Here is a 25,420-nt window from a genome sequence, read left to right as displayed (position 1 = left end):
ACAGAGCCCCAAAGAGGAGACATTGGGGAGAGGGCAGTCAGGAAACCTGGGGTATTTACCTGCATGCTTGTTGCGCCGGTTGTTGATTCTGGGGGTAGACGACCCATTGCCCCGGGGCAGGAAGAGCGCCGCTCCTTTCACAGTGAGGAAGCTTTCGCTGATGCTGCAAGGGAAAGACACACAGTGAGTCGCTTGAAAGGCGAGAAGGCAACATGACAAACAAGGGCCCGACAGGGAAGGCACTTAGAGCCAGACCACTGTGCTGGCGAAGGACAATTCAAAGTTTCTTTCCCCTCTAGAAATACCACAGAGCTCAGAGCACACGTGTAACAGACTCACGCGTGTAGGGCTACTGAGAGCAAGAACACAGAGAAAGCGGGGGCATTCCCCGAAGAGGTGCTTGGACCTGGGAACCCAGATGCCTGGTGGACATTCCCACCTCACAAGCGTGTTGCAATGCTGGAAATCCGTCCTGCACCGGGTCTGGCTACCCCGGGCGCTGCTGGTCAGAGATAGCAGATGCTCCCTAGCAACAGATGTCTTGCTTTTGTAGTTAGCTCAAGGAGCATCAGTCCGTACAGCAGATTAATGAGGCATAAAACTCTATTGTCTGGCGATTCACACGATAATTGGCTCGTGAAGAGACTCAAATACATTAAAAGCAAAGCCATAATGCTGTTACTGAGAGACACCTTTTCATTGGCTTGACTCTGCCCTTAAATCAAGTGACAGGATGAATGAAGCGGACTGCAGACTGAGCAAGCCGGAAACCCTCTTCTGAAAAAGATTTTACACAAAGAAAACCCTACGCAATTTGCTTTTTAAACTGTACTTCTCTTGTAGGGACACACCATTCTTAGCACACCTGAATGTCCTGTCACCCAGAGGTCGGGGTACTTTACTCCACACTGAAAGGGGAAACCCCACACACTACAAAGGAGTAAAGTGAGAAACGACAAGGCCAGAGTCACAGGGAAAGGGTCCCAAGAGCCCCTGCACTGGGCACGCCGACAGCCCCGAGTTAGTCCCCCAAGAGACGGACAGCGTCGTTACGCTCCTCTCTCGAGAAAGCCGACAGCTTACCCGCCCCCTCGGGGCTCAAGCAAACGAAAAGGACGTTAAAACAGAGCAGAAACCCTGCCGCATGTTTGAAGGAAATGACAAGTTACGAGACACAGATAAAAGCTAAACCACGCCATGTCCACACCCTTTGTGCATCCTTCCTTCTCCCAGCCGCGGATGGAGCAAACCGGCGTCTCAGCAATCCGAGGGACGGAAGCATCCAAGCCCAGACGTACAGGTGAGCACACGCCTCCGCCCCTCTGAAGAGAAAGGCTTTGTGGAGAATTCAGTCATCGCCCACTGCCAGGGGTCAGTAGGCCCAGCGGGGCCTTGATGCTGGCTATCCTGCCTGCTCTGGAGGGGAAGTGTCACCTTTTGGTCTCTGCTCTGGCTCCCCACGCGTCCATGACAAAAGTGCATTACCTCTGCCCTCAAAGGGCGCCCAAGAAGGGAACTCTTGCGAGAACCCCTTTTCTTCCTAGCAACATCTCAGGGGAGCCTCCGAGCCCCCACCCCACAGACTCCCCCCGAGGCCTTTTCCTTTTTGCCGGTAACTCGCCAGCCCTGCAGTGTGCTGGGCCAACAAACTGGAATTTTCAGAGGAGCAAAAATTCCTCCTAGATCAAACAGCATCAAGACTTGTTATTGTGCTACATTAAAGATGCATCACCAGGCATGTGGAACAGATGTTCCCTCATGAGAAACCAGTCCCTCCGAGCCTCCCAGGGCAAGAATTTTAGCCAACAGCTCTTCCCCTGACACCATGGAACAACAACCGTGTCCTCAAAGCCTTTAGGCGACGCGGGCCCTTGAAGTGCACGTTGGACGGAACGGAACGTTTTCCTGGCATGCTGAAGCCACGTACTCTGCAGAGCCCTCCTGCCAGTCCCCACCTCGTCTTCCCAGCGTCTGTATTGGCTCGATGCTTTGCCCAGCCTGTTCCTGAGCTTACCACGGGAGGAACAGGTTGCTGGACAAGGTGTCTGACCCACCGGCTGGAGATCGCAGGGATGCAGCCCAGCTCTCTGCTCTGCTGAGCCACTCCCTCAAGACGACAGGGGAGCAAAAGCTAGTGACCCAGGGGAACGGGCACAGCCAGCCAGCCGTGCTCTCTGCATCCCGCTCAGCACTGCTCCACCCGCGCCCGGGGCCCCGGAAGGCTGACACCACCACGGGGGTCCTACCATGCACAGCCATGCACAGCACCTTCCGGCCCGTTGGGCGCAGTCCCCCTGCACCGTGCGGGTTTCACAGGGGAGACCAGCGTTTCTCCAGCGGGAGGGGCTGACTCAAAAGGGAGCTGCTGGCCCCAGGCCACGAAGAGGGCCACGGTATTGCCACTGTTATTTCTGCACTGCCTTCCGAACTGGGCAAGTGGAGAGCTACCGCTGGCCACGTGCCCTGCCCTGGAGGCAGCGCCCTGCCAGCAGCAGGGCAGAAACAAGGGTGGCAATACCAGACCCATGTCGCCTGGCTGCTGCTTTCAGAGCTGGGCTCCCGGCCAGCAGCTGTGCGGGAGCGAGAGCAGCAGTTCCACAAGCCCCGTTCAACGACCTTGTGACCCCTCCCCACACCTCCTTGTTGGGTCAGGACCCCAATGATTACAACGCTGTGACATTTTGGATTTAACTGGCTGAAATAATGTCCCAGTTTTTAGAATCCTATGACCGCGAAACCGTCCACAACGGACCACGGATCCGGTCAGGCCCTAAACATGACCATTTCTGAAGATATTTTAGGGGATTAAAATGAACATGCACGGAGGGCTGGGCAGCTCAAAGACGGAATTAAAATCCATTGGCGGACGTCGCTCAGGCACATCGGTATTAGTCTTCCAGGGAGGAGAAAGTTCTGTGCTCACATTCTCCCGCTTTTAGACGTTCTAAGGCCCCAACCTGGACAGCATGAACAGGGATGCGCAGGGGGAGAAAGGAGGCTGATCTGTATCGCTGCGGGAGGGGGAGACAGGAACAGAAGGAACAGTTCAGCACGTTTACTTCAGCCAGTACAAAAATGTTTTCTGGTTTTTCTAGTTCTCACTCCCTGGCACTGGCTACCTGAGCCTGCGCTGCAGATCTCCAGGGGTGGGGATCAGATCAGAACTGTCCTGCAGAGGTTTCCCTTGGTGCAGCCAGAGTCAGTGTTTCAGGACCACGACTCACCTGCTACGCCTGCGAGAACGGGAGTGCGGACCAGAGAGACTCTGCGAGCGCCCAGGGGAGACACGCGTGCCTCAGAAGGAGTCTCTTCCCCAGTCCCAGAGGCGGAAAGCACGTTTTTAGGAATGTGGAAAAACGGATCAGGCATGTGCAGCAGGACGATCAAGTAACCAGAACCAAGCAGCTGACAGCAGAGACGGCTACAACCCCCAGCCAGTGGGCACTTATACAATCAGCACAGGAGCAGGGGGCTGGGGAGAGGCAGGGAGTGACCAGCACACGTGGGGACAGACGCAAGGGTGAGTGGGGAAGGCCGCAATCAGAACGCCCTCCCCCTACCTGCTGTTTGAAGAGAAGGCCTTGTGCTCGGCAGCTGCCAACCGAGCCGCGGGAGGGTCTGGTTGCCCTGGCATTCGTTTTGAATTACGGTCAGAGTAGCTCTCCCCATTGCCTGCCTGTGCTGGGGCGGGGAGAGGAACAGGCGCACGCTGGCAAAGCTCGCAAACACATCGGCTACGTTGGCTGCCCTGCGCTTCGCCCTTCCTTGGCCGCAGGAGCAAAGTCATTGACATTTCAACGAGGGCGTGCCCCAGCCTCCCCAGCTGCTGTGCCGTCACAATGCCACGTGCGTGACATCACAGTGGAGCGCAGGGCGAGGAGGGTGCTCCGGATCCAAGCAGCGAGAAGCTGTTGGGTGTGAACAGGAAAGTGCCCTTCCCAAAGGACATTCACAGCCAATCATCTGGCCTCAGTCTCTTAGGTGGGCCCTCCCTCGAGAGTATAAGGGAGGCTTCTGATTTGCCACCCTGTGTAGGGACGCAAGCGACTAGGCGACTATCCAGTAAGCAAAAGCTCAATTGGATAGTCGACTCGTCCCTCGACTCATCGTTCCCGCCCCTTTGCTGCCTCCATCAGAGGCAGTGCGGAGAGACAGCTTGAAAGCTGGTTCCCCCCAGCAGGGGGATAGTGGGGACCGGGCGCGAGCCAGGAATCAGCTGATACCCAGCTCACGCCCGGTCCCATACACTGCGCCCTGCTGGCTCAGCGAGGGGGACCCGGTGCAAGCCAGGACAGCTGATTCCTGGCTCGCGTTGTGTTCCCCCCTCCCACACACACTGTGCTTTAGCCTTTCAATGTATTAAGAGCTGGCAGGGTCCCCCTGCTGCGCACCAGCCTTTTGAATACATTTAAATGGGAGGCTGGGAGCTAATCCTGCTGCAGCTCCCCCGCTTATCGACTAGTCGATTACATTTAAACATCCCTAGCCCTGTGTACGCCTGCTGACGGCAGAGTGCTCCTGGGCAGGCTCCCATCTGTTCTGCCTGATGGTCACTTTCACTTCCACCGCAGAGTTTACACCCGGCCCAGCGCTCTCCCCGTAAGATACAAGGCTCAGGCCACAGACCCCTCAAGCCTCGGGTACGTGGCAAGAGGATGCCGTGTGTGAGCATGAACATAAGGGGAAGGGTGGTGTGGCGGGAATGCTGAAATGCAGAACGGAGCACAGAGGAATTCTTCCACTGAATTGGATGGGCCTTCTGGTGCCGTGCGGATAACCCTGGATCCCCGCGTGCACCACCCGGCACAGAACACACTTGTACGTGTTTCTGAAGATCCAGTTCACGGACACGTCCTAGACCGAAGTCACGGCTGTGGAGAGCTCTCTGCTGACAAAGGCTGACTCCCAGCAGACCAAGCGCACGGCCAGTGGGGACGGAGCGCAGGACTGGACTGGACCGTGGCTACGTGCTGCCTGGCCACAGCTCCTCTGCAAACGATGTGGTTTCTTCCCCAGAGAAGTCAGACAGGTGGGCAGGTTAGCAGTTTCCATGGGACGAAGGCTTGCCGGGCAAGGTCTAGCCACTCGGGAGAAAATGGGAGTGAGCGTTCCGTGTCTTGCTGGGTTAAACGAGGTTGCTGAAATTGAGAGTCGCTCCAGGCTGGCAGGGTTTGGATTGGGCGTTCCCAGGGGACCGCCAGTTACAGAACCAAGTTCAGCGTTATTCCCGTCTAATGTTCTGGAAAGAGACTTTTCATAGGCGCCCTCCGTCCTCATGCGCTCAGGCCCCAGCACGGCTGGCAGGAAGCTAGCTGTCCCGCCCACTGAGGGGACGCATCCCGAGGCTACTCAGACACCCCACGCTGGGTGCTATGTATTTACGCCTCGGCCCTGTCAATCCACCCAAAGGCGGGGGACTCCCAACAGCGAGCGCGTGGGACAGTGCCTCCGTGAGAACCCCTCGGGGTCGCCGGGAGGAAGGCGAAAAATCCAGCCTGCCTCAGCCCCAACAGAGCAGCCCGGCTGGGGGACAGGCAGAGCCACTCGGGAAGCCAGGTGCAGCCGGCAGGAGGCGGAGGGAGGAGTCGCCGGAGCCAAGCCTTTGTGGCTGGCGGGGCTCAGTCAGGAAGGGGGCCGGGGGGAGGGCACTTTAAGCAGGGCAGGTCCTTTTCCAGAAAGGAGATTCCCGAGATTCGGTATTTGAGAGCCCCCCGCAGCGCACAGCAAAGCGCCCCGGACAACGGCGGCGTGGGCTCTGCCGAGACGGGCCGGAGCCCCTCCCAACCCGGAGAGCAACCGCCCGGCCAGCCAAGAGGCGGCCCGATTTCTGTGCCAAGGCGGGGGCGGCGGGTCACCCTGACAACGCAGCTCTGCTGTAGCCATGGAGCCGGCACGCTGCAGAGGCTGCCCTAAGGGCCGGCTCCTGGGACGCCGCGCGGCCAGGCGGGAGTCCGGAGTGGGGCCGACGAGCCGCCCCCGGGCACACACAGCCCTGCCCCGAGGAGCTGTCTGCACAAGGCGGCGCCAGGCCCCTGGAAGAGACGTCCAGGTGCCCCGAGTCCCGCAACCAGCCCACGCCCCCCTCTCAGGGCAGCCGGTCAGGGGGGCGCATCTGAGACCGGACACGCTGCTCCTCCACGGTCCCTCAGGGCCTGGACAGATCGGTCCAGTCCTAACGCTCAGGCTGCTTTCCTCGACAGCAGCGTGGGCACCCGGGCCCAAGGCAGGGACTTGCACGCCGCTGGAGGCCAGTGCTGAGCCCCCGCCGGCACGGCACTAGAAAGGCAGGGCCGGGGGACCGCAGCGGCCGAGGTGTGGGGTGCAGAGGAAATGCAAAGCGTGCCAAGAGGAAGCAGGCCCCCCAGCCGCGTTTCTCCCCGTCTTGGTTCCCGCACGGGAAGGGACGAGCCGCTGTTCGTGTTGCTTTCATCACCAAGCGTTGCCACCGCCGCGGCCCCAGGCCATGCCAGCCCACGCAAAGGGCATTTCATCACCCACCCCAGCAGGAAGAGGAAACCGGGGTGGCAGCAACATCTGTGGTGTACAGAGCATGAGCCCCGCTGCGGAGGCCCGGCAGTTCCCACGGGGCCCTTCTGCAGAGCCTCAGAGGGACAAAGGCACCGCAACGGTGCACGGATGGCGGGCTGCACCCAGACCCACGGGCCACTGCTCTCCACATGCCTCCACAGCCCAGCACAGAAGCCACGAACACGGCCAGCTGGGCATTTATCCGACCACCCGGGGGAGGGAGGGAAGGGCTATCGCCTTCGCTGGCACGGAGACCTGCAGCGCAGGGCGTAAGTGACATGATCAAGGGCGCTCGGGATCCATGTGCAGGGAGCCAAAGCCACTTCCCAGGAGTCCCAGGACCGAGACTGAATAAGAAACAGACGCGGACGCTCTGGAAGCAACTGCACAAGGTTGGGAGATTCCAAGCACTGGGCCTCCCGTCTGATGTGTGTCAGGACAAAGCCATTTGCGACCCATTTCCATCTCGCCTGTCTTGAAGCATCAGGTTCTGGTCACCCCCCAGGAAAGCAACTGCACTCGTGAGTCGTTTGTGCAACTATTCGGGCCTTCCACTTGGCGTTTTGCTTGCAGCTGCTTGTTGCAGGCACGAGGGCTTTCCACGCAAACTGCCTGGCTCCTCGCGCTGCCGAATACAGGGGAACACTGGGAGGCCCATAGACAAGTGCTGATTAAAACTCACTGACTGAGGCTGGCATGCCAGCAAGGTGGAACCACCTGAGACTAGAAACCGTGCCAAGGCAGCCCGGCGAGGCTGGCTGACAACAAGCGTCTGTGTGCCCAGGCCTCTCCAGTGCAGGAGCAGATGCCAAGCCGAGTGCTGTGCAGCGGGCAGGCTGTGGCTTACGGAAAGGGCACCGCGCCGTCTCTGGGGAAGTGACGCTCAGGCCGAAGGGAGAACAGGGAAGTGGCATTCGGACAGAAGTCAGACACATGCCACTCAGCTCTTCTGCAACTTGAGAAACCGCAGGGGGAAGCAGGCCAGCGTGGGAACCAAGTGCCGGCTCAGACGCGTGACGCAAGCGGCATTTTTAGCAACATCTGCACTCGCACAGCGCTTGAGCACAAAGGAGCTGTCAACAGGCATTTCCGCTGCTGGGAGGGGGGATGAAACAAGCACTCGCCTTACACTCCAGCACTGTAGCCCCGGTGGAACAGCTTCTCCTGCCCGCCTCTCTCCCTCCGTCACGCCCGTCTCCCGCGACCGCGTCCTTACGTGGAGCCGCTGCTAGAAGTGCTGCTCGTGAGCCGCATGGCACTCGGGGAGGAGCGCGCTGCGAGCACCGGAACGGATAGGGAGGGCTCTGCCCACCCCGGACAGGCAAAGCGACTGGCCCAAGATCACCCAGCAAGTCCGTGGCAGAGCCCCCGTTCCCAGGCCTGGCCTGACAGCTCATTCTCAGCCACCTCTTGGGCCCACAGCTGAGAAGCCGCCTGCCGATCCATCGCGTGTCCCGGAGTTCGTGTGCGCCTGGCCCTCTCCTCCCCCTTGCGAGAGTGCCCCACGGCTGAAGTGGCAGACAGCCGCTCGCGGAGCGCGGGGGGGGGGGGGGGGAGAGGGAGACGACTCCCCAGCACCCCCTGCAGGGCCCCTGCGGCTCTGGCGCTGGCACCTCAAGGCAGGGAGCATCTCCTCAGGGGCCGCCTGTCTCGTCGCTCTTGCCAGAGGGCCTGTCCAAGGGAAGGCCGGCTCTGCGGCTCTTCAGAGCACGTCTCTGGTATTTCCACCAGCCGCCCAGAAACGCAGGAGCCAGAGCCGCTGGGGGTGGGATCATGGAGCGACTGGCGGGGCAGCAGCTCGACGCAGCGCTGCCCAGGCCGAGAGCAGGCGACGTGCTAGAGGCTGCTGCCTGGGGCTAAGCAAAGGGCGCCCGGCTCCGCCAACAAGGGTGGGGCCGCCCCGCGCCAGGCCAGGCTCCCACCCACGCAGCTGGCCCGGCCCCCCGAGCATTTCTCCTGCTCTTCCGGGGTCCTGAAACCAGCTGTGCTCGGGACCCCCTGGCAGCCACATCCAGAACCTGCCCACTGGAGCAACAGGGCCGCCGACTTAAACCCAGACTCCAGAGACCGGAGTCAAACGCACCCCCCAGTTCAGCAGCTCCTGCCTGGTTCCCCTTTGCCCTGCCTGCGGCCGGACGAGCCCAGCCACGCACCACCTGTCCCAAGGACCTGAGCAGTGGCTACCTCAGCCCTGTCAACCAGAGACCAGCCTCCCTGCCCCAGGGCAGCGCCCCCAGCTCCTGAGCCCTGGAGCGTTGGCAGGCAATGCGGCCGTGGCCTGCCCCAGAGAGCTGGGAAGTAGCACGGCCACAGCCTGCCCCAGCTCTGTCTATCTGGAGAGCTGGCCAGCAGGCATGGCAAAGGCTGGGGCCCACACCCCGGACTAGCAAGGCCCTCCCTGCCAGCTCCAGCGCCCGGAGGACGGGGCACAGCCCCCAACGTGCCTGCCCCGGCCTCACAACAGCCAGCGGAGCATGGACGGGGCTGGCGAGGCAGATCGGAAGGGCCTTTGGCTTTCTCCTGCCCACGATACCCAGCACCCCACCAAGGAAGCGACGCAGCAAGTGCATTCACACGGGCTCCACGGCAGAGAAAAGGGCCGGAAGCCCAGCTCTCCCACCCCACCCAGCTAGCAACGTCATGCCCTGCCCCGAAGCTGGGCTACGGGAGCGCGCTCCTGAAACCAGCGCGGTCGCCACGCTGAGGGGACGCGAGAGAACCCGCATGGGAGGCGGCGGCGTTTCCTGTTTGGCAAGGGCCTCGGGGTCAAAGAGGACCAGCTGAAAAAGCGAACAGGCTTCCTCCGCGCACCCCAGGCGGCAGTTCCCATGCAGCTGGCGGGCGCAGGCTGGAACAAGGCAGTGTCGCCACCTTTCACCAGGACGGCGGATGCTGTTTTAGGGAGGTGAGCATGCCAGGAACTTGAGGCTTACCCGTTCACTGGCCCTTGTCCAGAACTCTGGCAGTGGCAGCCACGCCGGGCCCAAGCGTGCTGGGCGCCCTGGATGCAGCGGGACCACTGGTAAATCAGTTCACCGGTTAAGTGCTGCTGTTTGCCTCGTTAGCCTTTTTAACAGCCTAGGTTTCAGGTGAAATAGCACCTTGACCATCCTTCTGCCACAGGGGAGGTGCTGCAAACTCCGGAAAGAGTTTCCATTCCTGGGGACGTGACCGAGCCATTGTGCTGTGATGTGGTGTGAAGTACATTCGGCGTGTGGCCACGTAACCAGGCAAGGCAGAGACCATGCAAGCTCCCCCGAGAGCAGGCGTCTGCTGCGCACCGGCACGCTGGAACCACATCGCACAGGGACGTGAAAGATCTGCTGACATAGCTGGTGCCTCTCTGGAGACGCTCTCCCGCCGGCACTGGAGATCCTTCGCGCATGCACTGCAGCTGCTCTGACACAGCGTGTGAAGGGCAGACCTGTCCACAGCGAGCCATGAAACCGGTTCGGGTTCCCAACACCAAAGCCTGGGAGAATCTGGCTTCCAGAGACCAAGTGTCACATGACTCTGGCCAAACAGCATCACCACGTTTGCCTCAGTTTACTCAGGAGAAAGGGGAGCAGCTGCCTACCCGAGGGCTGTAAAGCGCCTTGGCTCGCGAGATGCACAAGCGCACTGTGCTCCCAGCTCTTTAGGAAGGGAGGGGGACACAGCAGCTCACACAGAGGAAACATACCCAGCAGATGGAGAATCCCAGGCATTTTTCAACCAGTGATAGAGGCTGGAAATGAGGAGGCAAAAGGGGCTTGGCTTGTAATGATAACATCCCCAAAGACTCCTAGGTCAAGACATTCCCAGACTAAACCCCTACGTGATCTGTTCATCTAGCGCTCCAGTGTTTAAACATCCACGGATGCCTCACCCAATCAGCCCTGCTAAGCAGAGAAGTTATAGCCAAGGGAACGTTGTGACTGCATGCGCCGTACTTATTTAAGTGCTTGGCTCTGTCCAAGACGAGCTGCCCTTTATGCTGCGAGCGCAGTGGCGAGATGTACGCGCCGGGAGAGTTTTAATGCACTTTAACCAATCTGGGAGAATTCAGACGGCGGAATTTATTCTGCGTGTTAAGAATCCAAAGAGGCAGCGCACGCTGCTAGTTTGTAAAACGGGGACTCCTTTGTGGAAAACCAATGTGCCCACCGACAGTCCTGGGGGCATTCTTTGAACTGGATCTGTCATTTCCTTAGTCACTGAAAGGTTGAAAGCCCGGCTTCCTTCTACAAAGTGTGTTAGGTTTAACCATCCCCGAACAGCCAAACCCCATTACGGCAGCTTCTGCTCCAAACAGATTTATTTCTTAAAAACCAGGTTCTTGCTAATCTAAGGCACAAACTTCTTTAAGTGTAGCTGGGCGAGACTCTCTGCACCCCTAGACCGCACCATGTTTGGTCTGGCTAGCAGAGCCCGGTAGTTTCAAACCAAAGAGGCGCTGTTGCTTTAAATATTACTGTAACAGAAGTCAAGGGAGACACACTGAGGTCAACATACTGTCCCTCTCCATATTAGTCAAGTCCAGGGCCATCTATATTTAGCCAAAGCATGGCCAGCGCGACGAAGATGGAAAAGGAACCGGGACCGCCGGCTCTCCTACATGGAGTGTCCTGGCTGCATTCCCCATGAAGTGGGGAATCTGGACTCCCCTTGCCAGCACTGAGCTGAATTTGGATCTGGTCTTGATTCACACCTGCCCTAACCCCCACGCTCACTCCCAATCCCTCCTGCACACCAATCTGGCCTGGCAGATGGGCGGGAATCGGTCGGCTCACCAGGGACAAGGAGGGCTGCCGCGCCCAAGGGAAACGTTCAGTCTGTTTGGGGGCACGGCTGCTGCACGCACGGCGGGGGCAGCTAACGGAGATGTGAGCTGGAGGGCGCCAGCCAGCAACCAGGGAAACCAATCCGGAAGGAAGGACGCACAGTACAAGGGGGACCGGGATTACAAAGCAAATCTTGCGCAAGCTGCATTTGGAGCCGCGAGGTAGCCTGGTCTCTACGGTTACTGCCCTCTCACCATGACGAGGCGTACCAGCACCACGACCATGTTCCGGACGCCTCCCTCGGCAGGCCCCGACAGCACGGTGCTTGAAACTACCTGGCGGTGTGGTGCTAGTGCTTCCATCGCTACCCTGGCACGACTGAACTGAAGCCAGCAATGGCGGCAAGGCGAGGAAAGCAGGCAGCTGCTGCAGACCCTGCGGAAGTGCAGTGCCACGGCCCCAAACCGCTGGGAACGAGGGCCGGATCAGAGGGCCCCTTCTGCTGCGGAGAAGACGGGCTGCCTCAGAGGACGGCCCACCAAGCACCTCCCTGCAGCAGGCCCATGTCGGAGGAGGACACATGGCTGCCCCCCTCCGGCCACAGGGCCAACGCTGCAATTGGAACCAGGTGCGGAGCCACGCGGTGACGACGCTCTCAGCAGAAGACTCGCGTGACGTGGCAGGAGTTTTGTGGCACAGCTGCTCACCTGCCACTGTATTTATTCTCCCACGCTCCCACTGCATTTTCTGCTCCCCGCGTCCACCTGGGGCTCAACCAGCCCTTTGTGCTGAGGCAACTAGGGATGTCAAACCCCATTTAATTAGTTAACTAGTGAAGCATTCTGTTTAACCAGTTAACCAAGTAAATGGGGGCGGGCGGCTGCTCCAGCCCCGGCCGGTTAACCAGAACGGGTAAGGGTGACGTTTACTCGTTAACCACCCACATCTCTACCCCGCTCTCACATGTAACAGCCCGCTCGGTTACCAGACAGGCAACAACCAATCCCAATGAAGGGTGTTCTGAACGCTCGTGCTCAGGCTTCTCTCCGCAGCCCCGAAGTGAGACTGGCAATCGCTGGGAGCTTTGGATGCGCCGGTGACGGCGCCGTAACCGAGCGCCCGGTGTGCCCACCCCCACGCTGCGATGGACGGGACTCTAGCTTTGCAAACAGGACAGTGACTCACTTGGTGCAAGAGCCCCGTTCACAGGGACAGGGAAAGCAAAAATGTCTCTCTCCTAATGGGACTGGAAACAATTCCCAGCAATGACCATTGGTTAGCAAAGACAGACTTTCCTGTACTGACTAAACCATCCATTTGATACGTGAAATACCTAGACAGAGACTCCGGCGCTTCCCTTTGTCGGCTCTAGGCCAGCAGCCCTCGCCCGGGAAAGCGGCAGTACTCTGCCCTGGGACTAACTAGCGCGGTGCTCCCCCGCAAGAGGCCGGGGTCCTGTTCACCCTAGCAGAGTGCACTACCACCCATGCAGCGCATCCCTCCGGCTCGCTAAAACCACGGCGGGCGGCGGCGGATGTAGGGGAGTCTTCGCAAACACGTTAGTCTTGAAGCAGAACCACCTCATTGATAAAACGCCGCAAGGCAAAACACACTGGAGCAGTGTCTCAAGAGGCCGTTGCAGACCAGCAGGGGTGTGACGAGCCACACGTCACCGCTCACTGGACTGCCAAAACGTAGAGCGCGGGAAAGAAGAGGGGCCGTGAGCTGTGCTGGATGGAATGGTACTGTGGGGCAGGCAGGTCACTTCTGCTCCTGCCCCCCTCGCCCCACGGACTTGTCTGCCCTCAGGAAGTTTGCTGTGAGCGTTTCCCCTGCATATCTATGAGGCAGGTGCAGCAGAGAGGCAGGAAGGAATTTTTAAGCCACTGTGGCATCTCACTGCGCTCCTCCATGTGCAAGGCAGCTGGCAGAGGTGCCAGCATGTCACCATGAGGACGGCGAGGTGCACCGCCATTTTCTCAGTGCAGACACGTATCCGCTGCGATAACCACTAGGACTCAGGAATCACTGAGCACACCCCCAATCAGAAGCTGAGATGAACCTGAGATTGATTTTTAAATGCCAATCCAGCGTGGCTTCCCAGGCCCTCCAAGTCTGCCTGGCGAGTTTTCCTTGGTAGCGACATTGCCAATTTGCTCTTGGCTCAGGATCAACTTACCAAGAGTGCTTCATTCCTCACGTTCCTGTCCATCACCCTCCCTGCCCCTCTGAAACCGCGGCTGGCGGCCGGTAGGGTGAACAAACATCGCTGCTGTTCGTCAAGTCCCACTGAAGAAGGGCTGCTGCTGGGGTGGAGAGGCATTGGAGGACGAGAGACCTTCCAAGCACGGCTTTCAAGCACTGGCCAATGGGCCTTACCAAGACTTACCCTAAAGAAAGTCGTCTGGCACAAGGAAGCAAAACACCGAGCATTCCTGTGACTTCCCCCAGAGCGCCAAGAGAAACCCAACAGCCCCCCAACCTCCCCTCTCAAAGGCGGAGAGGAAGGAACCAGGAGCAACCAGGGGAATTTTCAGACACGTCCCTGCAGCCCCATATTCGCTGTCGGGCCCAGCTACATGTTCACTTACTGCTGGGGCACCTCAGACTCTCAGAGCAGCATGGCTGGAAGGAACCGCAAGAAACCAGCAAGTCCAGCCCCCGGGCTGAAGCAGGACCAAGCCCAGCAAGAGCTTGTCCAACCTGCTCTTCCAAACCTCCAGCGATGGGGATGCCACAACCTCCCAGGAGCCGGCTCGGGAACGGCACTACCCCGAGAGTTAGAAAGCATCCTCCTCCTCCCCGTATCTCACCTGACTCTCCCCGGCTGCGGATGAAGCCCATTTCTTCTCCCCTCGCCAGTGGGCATGGAGAACTAGGATTGCAGTCTTCTCTATAGCAGCCCTTCGCCTACTGGAAGGCTTATCAGATCCTCCTCAGTCTTCCTGCCCAGCTTGTAACCCTTCTGCAGCGGTCAGGGCTTGTAACCCTCTGATCATGTGCGGAGCTCTCCTCTGGACACTCCCGTTTGTCCACATCTTCCCTAAAGCGCAGCCTAGAGGGCTCTCCCGGGCCTCACTCACGCCACGCCACAATGCAGCTCCAGAGCCGTGGCAGCCTTCTGTTCGTGATTCATAGTCAATCCCATGATCCACGATCGTCCCCAGGCCCCCTCAGCCGCACTCCTGCCTAGCCAGTTATCCCCCACTTGAGCGGTGCGCTTGGTTTGCCCTCGGACGCGAAGTACTCTGCACTTGCCTTCACTGAATTCCACCTTGTTGAATTGGGACCAGTTCTCCAATCGGTCAAGGCCATTTAATGCTAACCCTGCCCTCCACGGGGCTCGCACCCCTCTCAGCACGGGGTCCCCTGCCAACATGACCCGCGCACTTTCCACTCCGTTAGCCAAGGCATTCATGAAAACGCTGCTTGGGTCAGCACCGGGACTGACTCAGGGAGCCCACAAGATACAGCTCCGTGAGAAGGATCCAGTGGGCAGTACTGACGCGATCTTTCAACAACTGAGGCCTACCTAGTCTCCATGCAACACAAACTTTTCCAGTCACCCTCACCCCCTTACCATTAGCAGTCTGTCTGTCCTCCCCACCCCCCATTACTGCACAACCCAGGCCACTGCAGCAACGGCGCTTGGGCTGAAGGCAGAGCTGGGGGAGAGGGGAGAAAGCTGGGGGGGGGCAGAGCGGAGCTGGGGGCGAATGGGGTTGGGAGAGGAGCTGGTCTGGGGGAGAAGCAGGGCTGGAAGCATGGTGCTCTCTCCCTGTCACCCATGGGTGCTGCTTGCGCCCCTCTGTGTGCCCCCTGAATGTTCTCCTCTGTGTCCCTTTAGGTGGGTATACCCCACAGTTCGGGGACCACTCAACATGCCAATTACCCCATTGCCAGGGGTTTCTAGCTCAGCGTAATACCCCACAAGCCACGTCTGGAGTCAACAAGGCCCGTCACGCACTCTAAGAGGCAAGGCCCCTCCCAAAAGCTACAAAGCAGCCCACGCAGTCCCGGGATACACAGCAGGGCCCTCTCCCGGGTCAGTAAGGAGTTAAAGATCAAGGCCCGTGCGACACTGCTTCGTAACGCGACACAGGGAGGACACGAAAGCAGCGGCGCCTCGCCTCCCATGAGCCAGGCAACACAAAGTGAAGCCTTGCCCACTCCCCATGCATACGGCCGGGGCGCCTGTCCGTTCAGGGACCCAGCCCTCAGACACCTGGAGCCCCAAGTGCCCGGCTTCTTTACCAGCCCTGCCATCTCATGAGAGGCGATAGCAGCACCCGCCGCCACTGCTCGGCAGGCCCACGCTGCACGTGCCACGAGACAATTCACAGCCCACCCTCGCCCAAGCTCCATTGCTAGTGGGGTGCCTGAGTGCGCACAGTCCCAATTTGCTTGCTCTTCCCCGGCCGGCCGAGGAGGGATGGGAGGCTCATGGGGATGCTGGCAACAATTTGCTTCCATACCCGCTCACTGGTTTCCAAGCCTGAAACTCCCCAAAGAACCCAGCGGTTCTGGCTTTTCTGTTTTCGCATTTCCCCACCTGCCCTTTCGCAGCAAGGGGCAGCAAAGCTCAGCAGCCATTCGGGAGCACTCACCACCTCACAATCGCCTTTCCATAGCTCAGCTGCCTTCCAAGCGCGGCTTGCATCCCCTCCTTCAGAAAGCCTGGGGCTGGCGAAGAGACTCGTTGAATTCTGACCACTCCTGAAAACTGGGCCAGCTACAGTTACTCCTACTTGCGCCTCGTCCACTGAATGTTCAAGTGCAACTGGTCTGGCTTGTTGATGAGGAGAGGCCAAAGGTGAATCTCTCTCTTGCAAAGTCAGAGTGACCTACCCCAGCCTGTCTGACCCAAAATAGCCTCGCTGGCTCCCTGGAGACTCCAGCAGTGGTTTAAGTCTGACTACTCACATCAATCCACTGGCGAGCTGCCACCGTCCAAGGTGAACACGGACCGTGCAAAATACAATCCAAGGAGAAACGACGACTGTCTAAAGCACACGTGTGGAATACGGTTCCTGCAAACAATAGTCCCTGTGCAAAAATCATAGAGCCCTAGCACTAAAAGAGACCTCGCAAGGTCATCGAATCCAGTCCCCTGTCCTCATGGCAGGACCAAACACCACCACAGATCATCCCTGACAGGTGTCCGTCCAACCTGCTCTGAAATATCTCCACCGATGGAGATTCCACAACCTCCCTGGGCAATTGATTCCAGTGTTTAACACCCTTTCAGGTAGGAAGTTTTCCCTAATGTCCAACCTAAACCTTCCTTGCTGCAAATGAAGCCCCTTACTTCTTGTCCTGTCATCAGAGGCCAAGATGAACAATTTTTCCTCCCACCTCCTTGTAACACCTTTACTGAAGGAAGAAAAAACAAACCAACTGAAGGCTTGTACACAGCTGATCACTTTGTATAAACATGGCACACACCTCATATTTCTCTTCCGATTTCTTTTCCTACAAAGAGCCTTGGTAGTAAAGGTGGACACTTGTTCCTCAGAGAGCTTTTTTTCTACTACTTATTTCCCACCAGAGATCAACCTTCTGGTGTGACCATGATGCCACAGCAACCAACTATGATGTAAGAAGATGGTGACATCATACATGGTGACACCATACAACGAACAGGAGGCTCAGACGGACCCAAGCAAAGACACTATTCAACTTGCAATATTCAAAAAGCAAGAGAAATGCAGGCTTGTTTACCTGTGACAGCACAGGAGGGTTTCTGAGCGGAATAGTAAACAGCCTGCAACAGTAAGACCCGACGTGAACCTTCAAGACACCCTAACACTTAAGCTCAGAAAATAGCTTTTGTGATTGAAGGTCTATGAGGCTTTGTAAATACACGGTTTTGGAGGCATCGCAGTAATCTAGCAACTCTCAGCTCCTAGAATGTTCTGAGGCTGTGCTGGGTCAAAAGATGAATCTGAACTTAATTTGACTTGTTCCCCCAAGCCACGTCACAAACTCTAAACCAGAGGGACAGGCAGACAGGCTATATCTGCACCAAAAACCAAATGTCTGCCACAAGTTTTAGCCACATGTACACAAAGCCCAGAAAAGAGGGTTATTTACTGGGAAGCTGAGCGACGGTCACACCAATATCGGACAACACAGTTTGTGTAAGCCCATCCTTACAAAATACACATGCAAACACGTGGTCTTCAGTATTGGCTACTCAAAGGACACACACATTTGTTCAGAGAAAGAACAAACGATTTGTGGGTTTAGCCTAGGAGGCAACAAGAGGGGTTTCAGGAGAAAGCGCAAATCTCTGCTTGTTAATCACCGCTGTCAGTAAAGGAAAGTGCCGCACACGTCCAGCTACTATGGCGACGAGGCTCAGTCAAGTACTCGCATAGACAGACAGATGCACTGAAGTAAATGCGGTCGTTCCACGCTGTGAAAACAAAACCCGCTTGTTACTTTAGTTGACACACGTGCCCCTACTTCAGAGAATGTTTCTAGTTTCTTGGAAATGTTTTTTCACCACTTAGTTCTCCGCACTTCACGAGGAGACACAGATACGTGCACATGACTGGCCAACTGCCAGAACCTTCCTTTCTCGAGTTCACAAATTTCCCAATGGAGAGCATGCAGACCAGGGGCTGGGCTCGCAGAGACGGGGCCCCTGGACCGCTCCCCGTTGGGACGACACTCTAGGGGGCAATACACATTCAGAGAGCTTCAAAGCCAGGAGGGATCATTAGATCGGCCAGGCTGACCTTGTTGAGAAGGCAGGACAGAATTTCACCCAATTACCTTTCCAGTCAGCCCAGCAACTGGCTAGGACGTGCTTCTCAAGGATCACTCCCTGACCCACGTGAACTGCTCTCTAGGTTTGGTTCCACCTTTCCTATCAGGGATGAAAATAGTGTTGAAAATGTTAACCAGTTAAACGATGTTTAAACTGTATGTTTAAGTGATTAACCACCCGCCTGGGCTGCTCCGGCTAGGCTGGGTGCCGGTTAACCCATTACCAGTAAGCAACACCCAGTAAAGGGTGATACTTACCAAATTTACATCCCTGTTTTCTAAGGTCTTTATTCCCAATGTAAAACCTCTCCTCTGGAACAGTGTTGCTATGCCAGAGGCATCCACAGTCCAATCAGATCTGTCTCCTCACTCACCCCCATGCAGCCAGAACCGGATACGATAAACGTGGAAGCCAATGAAAACAGCGCCCGGAGCATGTGTGTCAGTTAGCGACTGGCTTACGACATGGAAGTCTCTTTCATCAATGATTTCAGATCTTACATGATGTAACTGGGTGTAGCTAGGTACCCAGTCGGACTAGTCCCAGGTAGCTGTCGATTGCTGAATGAAAGCTCCAACACTTAAGTGTCTATAAACACACTCCCAGCGCAAAGCTGCCTTTAAGCAAACAAATGACGCCACGTTATGTCAACAACAGGCCAACACAAGCTAAGAAGTTCAAAGTTAAGGGCGCAGGGTTGGCCTGACTTCCTGTGTGTGGGAAAAAGGTTCTCTGAATAGCAGGCTGACGTCACACGAGAATCCAGCTGAAGATGGGGGTCAGACTTCACGCTGAATTTCTGATTCTGCTCAGCGTGTAGCAGAAGGTAGGAAACGGGCCTGCTGAACTAGCTGTAAACCAGCTCCGGAGAATATGGCTCCCGGGCTGTGGGTCAGGCCAGTGTGGCAGGGAACTGACTGAACTGACTGACCCTGGAGAGACTGGCCAGATAATCAGCATCCCAGCAACATTAGCCAGAAGGCATTTACATCCCTTCCCGGAAATCCTGCTTTAGCCTGAGGTTCTGTAACAACGACCCCAAAGAGGTGCAGTCCTGGGCAAGAACCAGGCAGCCTAGATATCAGCTGGCCCCAGAAGGGCCATTCTCTACTGATGGGTTCTTGTCTTTACAGACGCTGGGAGCGACCAGTAACTTTTACAGGAAAACCATTTTTTCCCCTGGGAGTGAACATTGACACGGCAGTCCCACCAGACCCCAGCATCTCAGAGGCGACTGGCACGGTTCATGGCCCTTCCAACGTGAATCTGGAAGACCAGCTAAATATTTATTGCCTGACAACTTGTTATTCAGGGATCACTGATAGCGTGCTCAAGTCCTGGCCCTATTTCAGGCATCCCTTCCTCTTCCCCACGTAGGAATGGCCATCCTGGTCCGTCTCGTCCCATATTCTGTCTCTGACAATGGCCCACAAAAGATCAGTGAAACCAAACACACACCACCTCCAGGAACACACACAGGAAGTCCAACAGGAAGGCTAGAAATGGAAAACACATCCACGGCCTGGGTTAATGATCCCCAGAGCGCTCAAACACACCTATGCAAATGCACTGAGGTCACTGGAAAAAAGTCTCAAGGGGAGAAACACTGGGCAGTGGCAGGCCTTCCCCGAGCTGTGTGCGGGTGAACGAGAAAGGAGGAGAGAAGGAAGCAAGGGCACTCAGCTCAGCGGGGATGCTCAGACAGGCTGATCATTCTAACTGCTGGGGAGAGGCGGCACAGAAACGAAGTTCAGTTCACAACTCCTTACCACGAAAGATGGAACAGACAATATGGCTGCCCAGGCAAGCAAGGCTGTCGCTAGCACGCCAGGAACGTCGTATCGCCATTCAGTGCTGAGCAGAACGCGCTAGCCCGGGGCTCCACAGGACGGATCTGGCCTGCCAAGCATGTTGATCCAGCCGGCGGAGGCCCTGATGCTCCCCCTCCCCCCGGCCAATCAGGGCCTGGAGCGAGGGAGAGCGCTCGAAGTTTCCTCTGCCCTGCCAGGAGCACGAGGCGCTTTGAAACGCTGAGCATTTCTGGCAGGGCAGGAGAAGACTTTGTGCACTCCCCAACCCTCAAGCCCTGATTGGCCTGGGGGAGCATGTGAAGTTTCCTCCACCCTGGTTGTGCCCTGCAAGAAGCATGCGGCACTTAAAAGCACTGTGTGCTCCTGGCAGGGCAGGAGGAGGCTTTGCGTGCTCCCTTGCCCCCAGGTCCTGATTGACCTGGGAGTGGGGGAGCATGGGAAGTCTCCTCCCACCACCAGGGGCATGGGTGCTTAACAGGAAGGGAGGGCCCACAGGGGCTCCTCCACTCCCAGACCAATCACGGTCTGTGGGCGCAGAAGCCCAAAAGCATCCTGGCCCCGCCCCTTCAGTTTTGAGGCCACGCCCCTTCCAGCAAAAATTATTGCCCACCCCCGTTCTAACCAGTCTATTTTGGAGAGGTCAAACAGCCAAAACCACAAATGACCCTTCATTCCCAAGATGACTTCACCTGCAGCTGGAAGCAGCCGTTTGAGTTACCCTGTGGAACTGCCTTTTCCTGGAATCACCATTTGTCTGCAGCTCTCTCTTTAAATCCCCAGCGTCAGCAATTTGCACCACGATGGTAAAATATTTACAAAGGTAGAAAAGCAATTAAAGCTCTTCAATAGGATGCCGTTCACCGAGATACAGAATAGCCTCCAGGATACTGGAAACACACACGGCAGCCACACAGTTCATGGCTGAACACATACCTACCTCCACACAAGGAATTACATTGTAAAGCTTAATCTGCAAAGTTAGGTCTAAGGGCGTGATCAGGCTTCCTAGGAGGGAACCCAGGAGAGGGAACCCAGGAGAGGGAACCCAGGAGAGGGCCTACAGTGAAGAGAGGAAGAAATGAGTCAAAAAGAGTATTGTTGACATTGTGTACAAAACAAATGCCCTGTTTGTTAACAGCTTGTCACGCCCTTTGTAGATTACACACATTCTGAAGGAAGCTGGTTACCTTGAGCAGTAGCACCAGCCTGCGCTATCCAAACCTGCAAAGACATTTCCGGGCTAGCTTTAACCCTTTGCTGAAAGAGTTTTCAGCTGTTTTCTTTTAAAGCAGCCGTTCTCCCTCGGCAGCCCAGTCACCACAGCTGTGGCTCGTGACATCCTCAGGGCCATACGGGTAGCACGTATGTGGCGTTGCCTGCTGCCCACAATGGTACACAGGTTGACAGCCATGGCTGTAAAGGACTTCAAGGCTCACGTAAAACTTATTTGGAGAAACTGATCTTTTTCGTGCCTCCTTTTAGTCTAAAACTGTCTCTTCAACATATGGACAGCTTCTCTCCCATCACAGGGAACAGGCCAGCTTTAACTAGACTCATTAAAGATCTCTCTCAGTTTACAAAATAGTAAATAAGACATGTATAAATAATTCCGTTTTGGTAAAATACTATGGTAAGAGCCAGAGCGCTAATAAAAGTATCTGGGTGAGGTTAACCATTGTTACAGACCCTAATGGGAGTTCGAGGCACTTCAAGACCTTTGACAATCTGGCCCTAAGTGACTTGGCGAAGGTCACACAGGAAGTCTGTGGTGGAGCAGGGAGAGCCCTAACCACTGGACCTGCCTTCCTCTCTAAAACACAGAAGGCAGAGGAAGAGGCCTGCTTGTAACATCAAGGAACATTTGCTGCCTTCTCAGGGCTGAGTATCAGACATTTCAAGGACTGACTCACAGGAGAATATACCAAAACCTGGTGTGAACCCTAAAGAATGAGCAAGCAGAGTGGAGACCGACTTGTGGAGATTACTACAGGTGTCTTCTGTAACAGCTCTTGGGCATTTATAGCTCAGCCTCATCTACCCTGATCTTTCCAACAGCTGCCATGATCTCTGGGTGAAATTTTAGGTCCTAGACGGGAATAAACTAACCACCAATTGCTGCTCCCTCTGAGTTCAACAGAGGTAGCAGCTAGCCCTAAATCAAGATACCATTTTGAGGGTGGTACTTTGATGAACAAGACTCCTAAATGTTGGTTTGAATCTTGTGAACGAGAGATAGTCAAGGCCCAGTTGACTAAACCACCAACTCAAAACATGAACCTGGGACATTTTTGTTTTGCAGATATCTGAGCACGCCAATTAGCTAAGGGCATCTACTAATGAACACACACGTGCAAAACTACTGCCATTAGCAACCCAGGAGCCGTCTTGACCATTCCACACAGAGACGGCTGCTTCGGTGCCCCAAAACCTCACTGTCTGATTTTCCAGGTAACTGCATGAAAACGTGCGAGTGCAAACCGAATTCCTGATTTGCAAAGCAAAACATTCTCATTACAGAGCAACGGCTGCAAACTCCCCGCTCTCCTGCCACAAACCCCACACCACTGCCCCTTTAGAGGCCTGCCCCAGATGGATGTGTTAATACAAAACTGGGCTCCAGCGGAAGGGCCACACAATCCTTAATGCCTGTTAATCTCAACTTCCAGAAGGCTGAGGACAGGGCAAGCTCCTCTGATAACTGAGTTATCACCAACTCCAGGAAAGGAAAGGGTGGCCCTTCCGCGTAAACTGCAATTGCAGCTGCTCCTGGACACTGCCCCCTTGGGCTCCCAAAGCCCTTTACTAAATCGGACACAGGAAAAGTTTCGTTTCCCTCCCCTACCCCACCATTTTGGCTTGTTTCTCTCCACAGATAAATCTGTAACCCACAGTCTGAGGCTGAGTAATGTATATGGAGCAAACGTATCCATAACCACCAAAATGTTTACTTCACGTAAGCAAGGCATTAGAAAGGAAATGTTTCAGCAAACACAAGCAATTATCCTGTTCCCAAACAACAACCCCCACCTCCAAATTGTACTCCTTAATCTCTGGGGATAGGACCAAGAAGCAATGGGCTTAAATTGCAGCAAGGGAGGTTTAGCTAGGTAAGAAGTTTTTCCTAATATCCAACCAGGGTGGTTAGACACTGGAATAAATTGCCTAGGGAGGTTGTGGAATCTCCATCGGGGAGATATTTAAGAGCAGGTTGGACAGGTATCGATCAGGGATGATCAGGCAGTGCATGATCCTGTCCTGAGGGTAGGGGACTGCTCTTGATGACCTTGAGGTCTCTTCCTGTCCTATGATTTCCTGTCTCAGATTCCCCAAAGTAAACATATTTTGATTTCTATTTACAAAAACCTGAGTACACTCTTACACAAAAGGGAGAGCTGTGATGTTGATGGGCAAGTTGTCAATTAAACAGAGAAACTGATTACAAACATTAGAGGTCAAGGGTGGAAGGCTTACAGGTCCCTCCTTAAACAGAGAAAGCTAACAAATACATAGCCTCAATTGTTTAGTCTGACACAAAGGAAATACAACAGTGACTAGTGACGACTTCTGACAAATCTATGAATACTCATCGATCTATATCACAATGCAGCGTCAAGATTTCTGATGGGAGCTCTCCACAATAGGCATACTGCCTCATCTGGGGTCATGCCAGCATTTTATCAAAACTAGTCTCAAGCTGGTCTTGGGCTCTTCAGAAGTTACAACAGCAGTTGAGTTCTTAAAATAGCCATCTGGCGTAACACCACCACTACCAATGTCTACCTTGAGCCTTTATCCTCCCCTACTACCAACCCCTCCCCCCAGCCACTGTTGAGTCTTTCAAAATTCATGTGCTTGTGTATAGATGCACTGAGAATCACAGAACCCTAGAACCGGAAGGGTCCGCACAAGGTCATCGAGTCCAGTCCCCTGCCCTCACGGCAGGACCCAGCACCATGTAGCCCACCCCAACAGGTGTCTGGCCAACCTGCTCTAGAATATCTCCAGTGGTGGAGATTCCACAACCTCCCTGGGCAACTTATTCCAGGGCTTAACCACCGACAGGAAGTTTTTCCTAATGCCCAACCCAAACCTAGAGGGACTGGCTATTCAAGAGCATGGCAATGGGAGGTGGAGCTTTGCAGTCTGAAGCTGGCCAAGCTTGCTCGTGACCTGTAACCGTGCTGGGGTGAGCAGCGGTGGGTGGATGGTGACAGCTGCTTCACTGTCTGGGGGCATGAAGCAAGCTGGACTCCAGCTGAGGCGTTTGCAAGAGAGCAGAGGGAAAGTGGGTGGAAGGGGTCACATTTCCTGTTCCCTCCATCAACAACTAGTTAACACAGGCCTTGCTCGCCACACAAAAGCTGCCCATTATCCTGAATGGAAAGGAGACAGGACAAGGAATGGCTGATCATTGCAGAATTTACCAGAGCCGCGGGGTAACTGAATTGCCATGTGTTCCCTTGAACCTCATTTCTGTTGAGGGACTCCGAGCATTAACCAAACCATCAGCATCCAGCTAAGAGCTGGTCTCAAAGTTTCAAGTTTCCAGGGTGTCCGTGCGGAATACAGAAGAGCAGCTCAACACAAGCCCGGCAAGGAAAGCCAGCAATCGCGCCTCAACCCACATTGTGCAAGAGAGCACGCTCGGTCTCAGAGTCTGGGGAGGTGTGGGCGAGAAGAAAGTTTGCAGAAAGCTGCAGCTGGAGGCTGGTAAATTGTTGCAGCTTGCAGTCTAGTGAAGCACAGTACAAGACAGAAACGAAAAGGCTAATTTGCTGACTGAAGAATCTCCGTGCCTATTTTCATAGCATGTGCTGATATCGGATACCCAAGCCAAGTACTCCGGGACGTTCGGTCTGGATCTTTAAGAGGACAACTCCTTTCCAAAGCTTCTGCACATCCATGCAAAGATTTTCACAAGCTGCTAACGATGTTGGGTGGCATCTATCATAAAAATCTGATGTTCAGAAGCGGACCCCCACCAGCCTTCTGAAAAATCAGTCACTAGCCACTGGCGAAAAGCTTGGCCACGCGGCAGAACCCACATTCCCTGGATTACTGGCCCGAAATCACAGGGGGATCACAATCACCACATCAACCAGACAGGAACAAAACCGCTCAGACAAACTCGAGTGTTTTCTAGCAAAGCGCCTGTGCTCAAGGCAGGGGAAGGGTTCCTCCCGCCCCACGGAAGGCGGGGGCCCTGCCAGCCTAAAGACAAAGAGCAGTGGGCACTTCTGACCCACATGACCAAACCCAGCTCTGCTCCCGGGCAGGGATTTCATCAGCTCGGTCCCTGGAAGGGCAGCTGCGGGGAGACAGGCCGGGAAGGGACCCAGGCGGAGCTAAGGGGACATTTCCTCCCTTCTCCCAAGAATCCGCCTGCTCCGTGGAGGTGGCCGCAGCCCCCCTCCGGCTGCCGTTCCCGGGCCGGCCACTGGGCCGCCTGCTCGCGGGCTTCCAGCCAGCTCTCCGCGGTCCGGAGCCGGGCAAACTTTCCCCGAGCAGCGGGGGTTCGCGGGGCTGCGGCGCCGCTCGCCCCG

General features: G+C 56.0%; 1 protein-coding gene across 8 annotated transcripts in view; it reads right to left on the bottom strand.

Moving 5' to 3' along the window:
- SSH2 (slingshot protein phosphatase 2) overlaps window positions 1–25,420 on the bottom strand; it is a 140,401-nt gene that overhangs the window by 30,458 nt on the left and 84,523 nt on the right. For 2 of the 8 annotated variants that reach the window (XM_075904604.2, XM_075904603.2), the window contains one exon: window positions 60–163. In XM_075904604.2, the coding sequence (XP_075760719.2) occupies window positions 60–163 (104 nt within the window). The other 6 variants (XM_075904611.2, XM_075904608.2, XM_075904607.2 and 3 more) reach the window with 6 other exon arrangements.

The sequence above is a fragment of the Pelodiscus sinensis genome, chromosome 21 (genome assembly GCF_052426305.1).
Source record: "Pelodiscus sinensis isolate ZL-2025 chromosome 21, ASM5242630v1, whole genome shotgun sequence".
In the NCBI taxonomy this organism is placed as follows: Eukaryota; Metazoa; Chordata; order Testudines; family Trionychidae; genus Pelodiscus; species Pelodiscus sinensis.
Note: the sequence above shows the minus strand (reverse complement) of the source record. Positions and strands in the feature narration are given on the sequence as shown.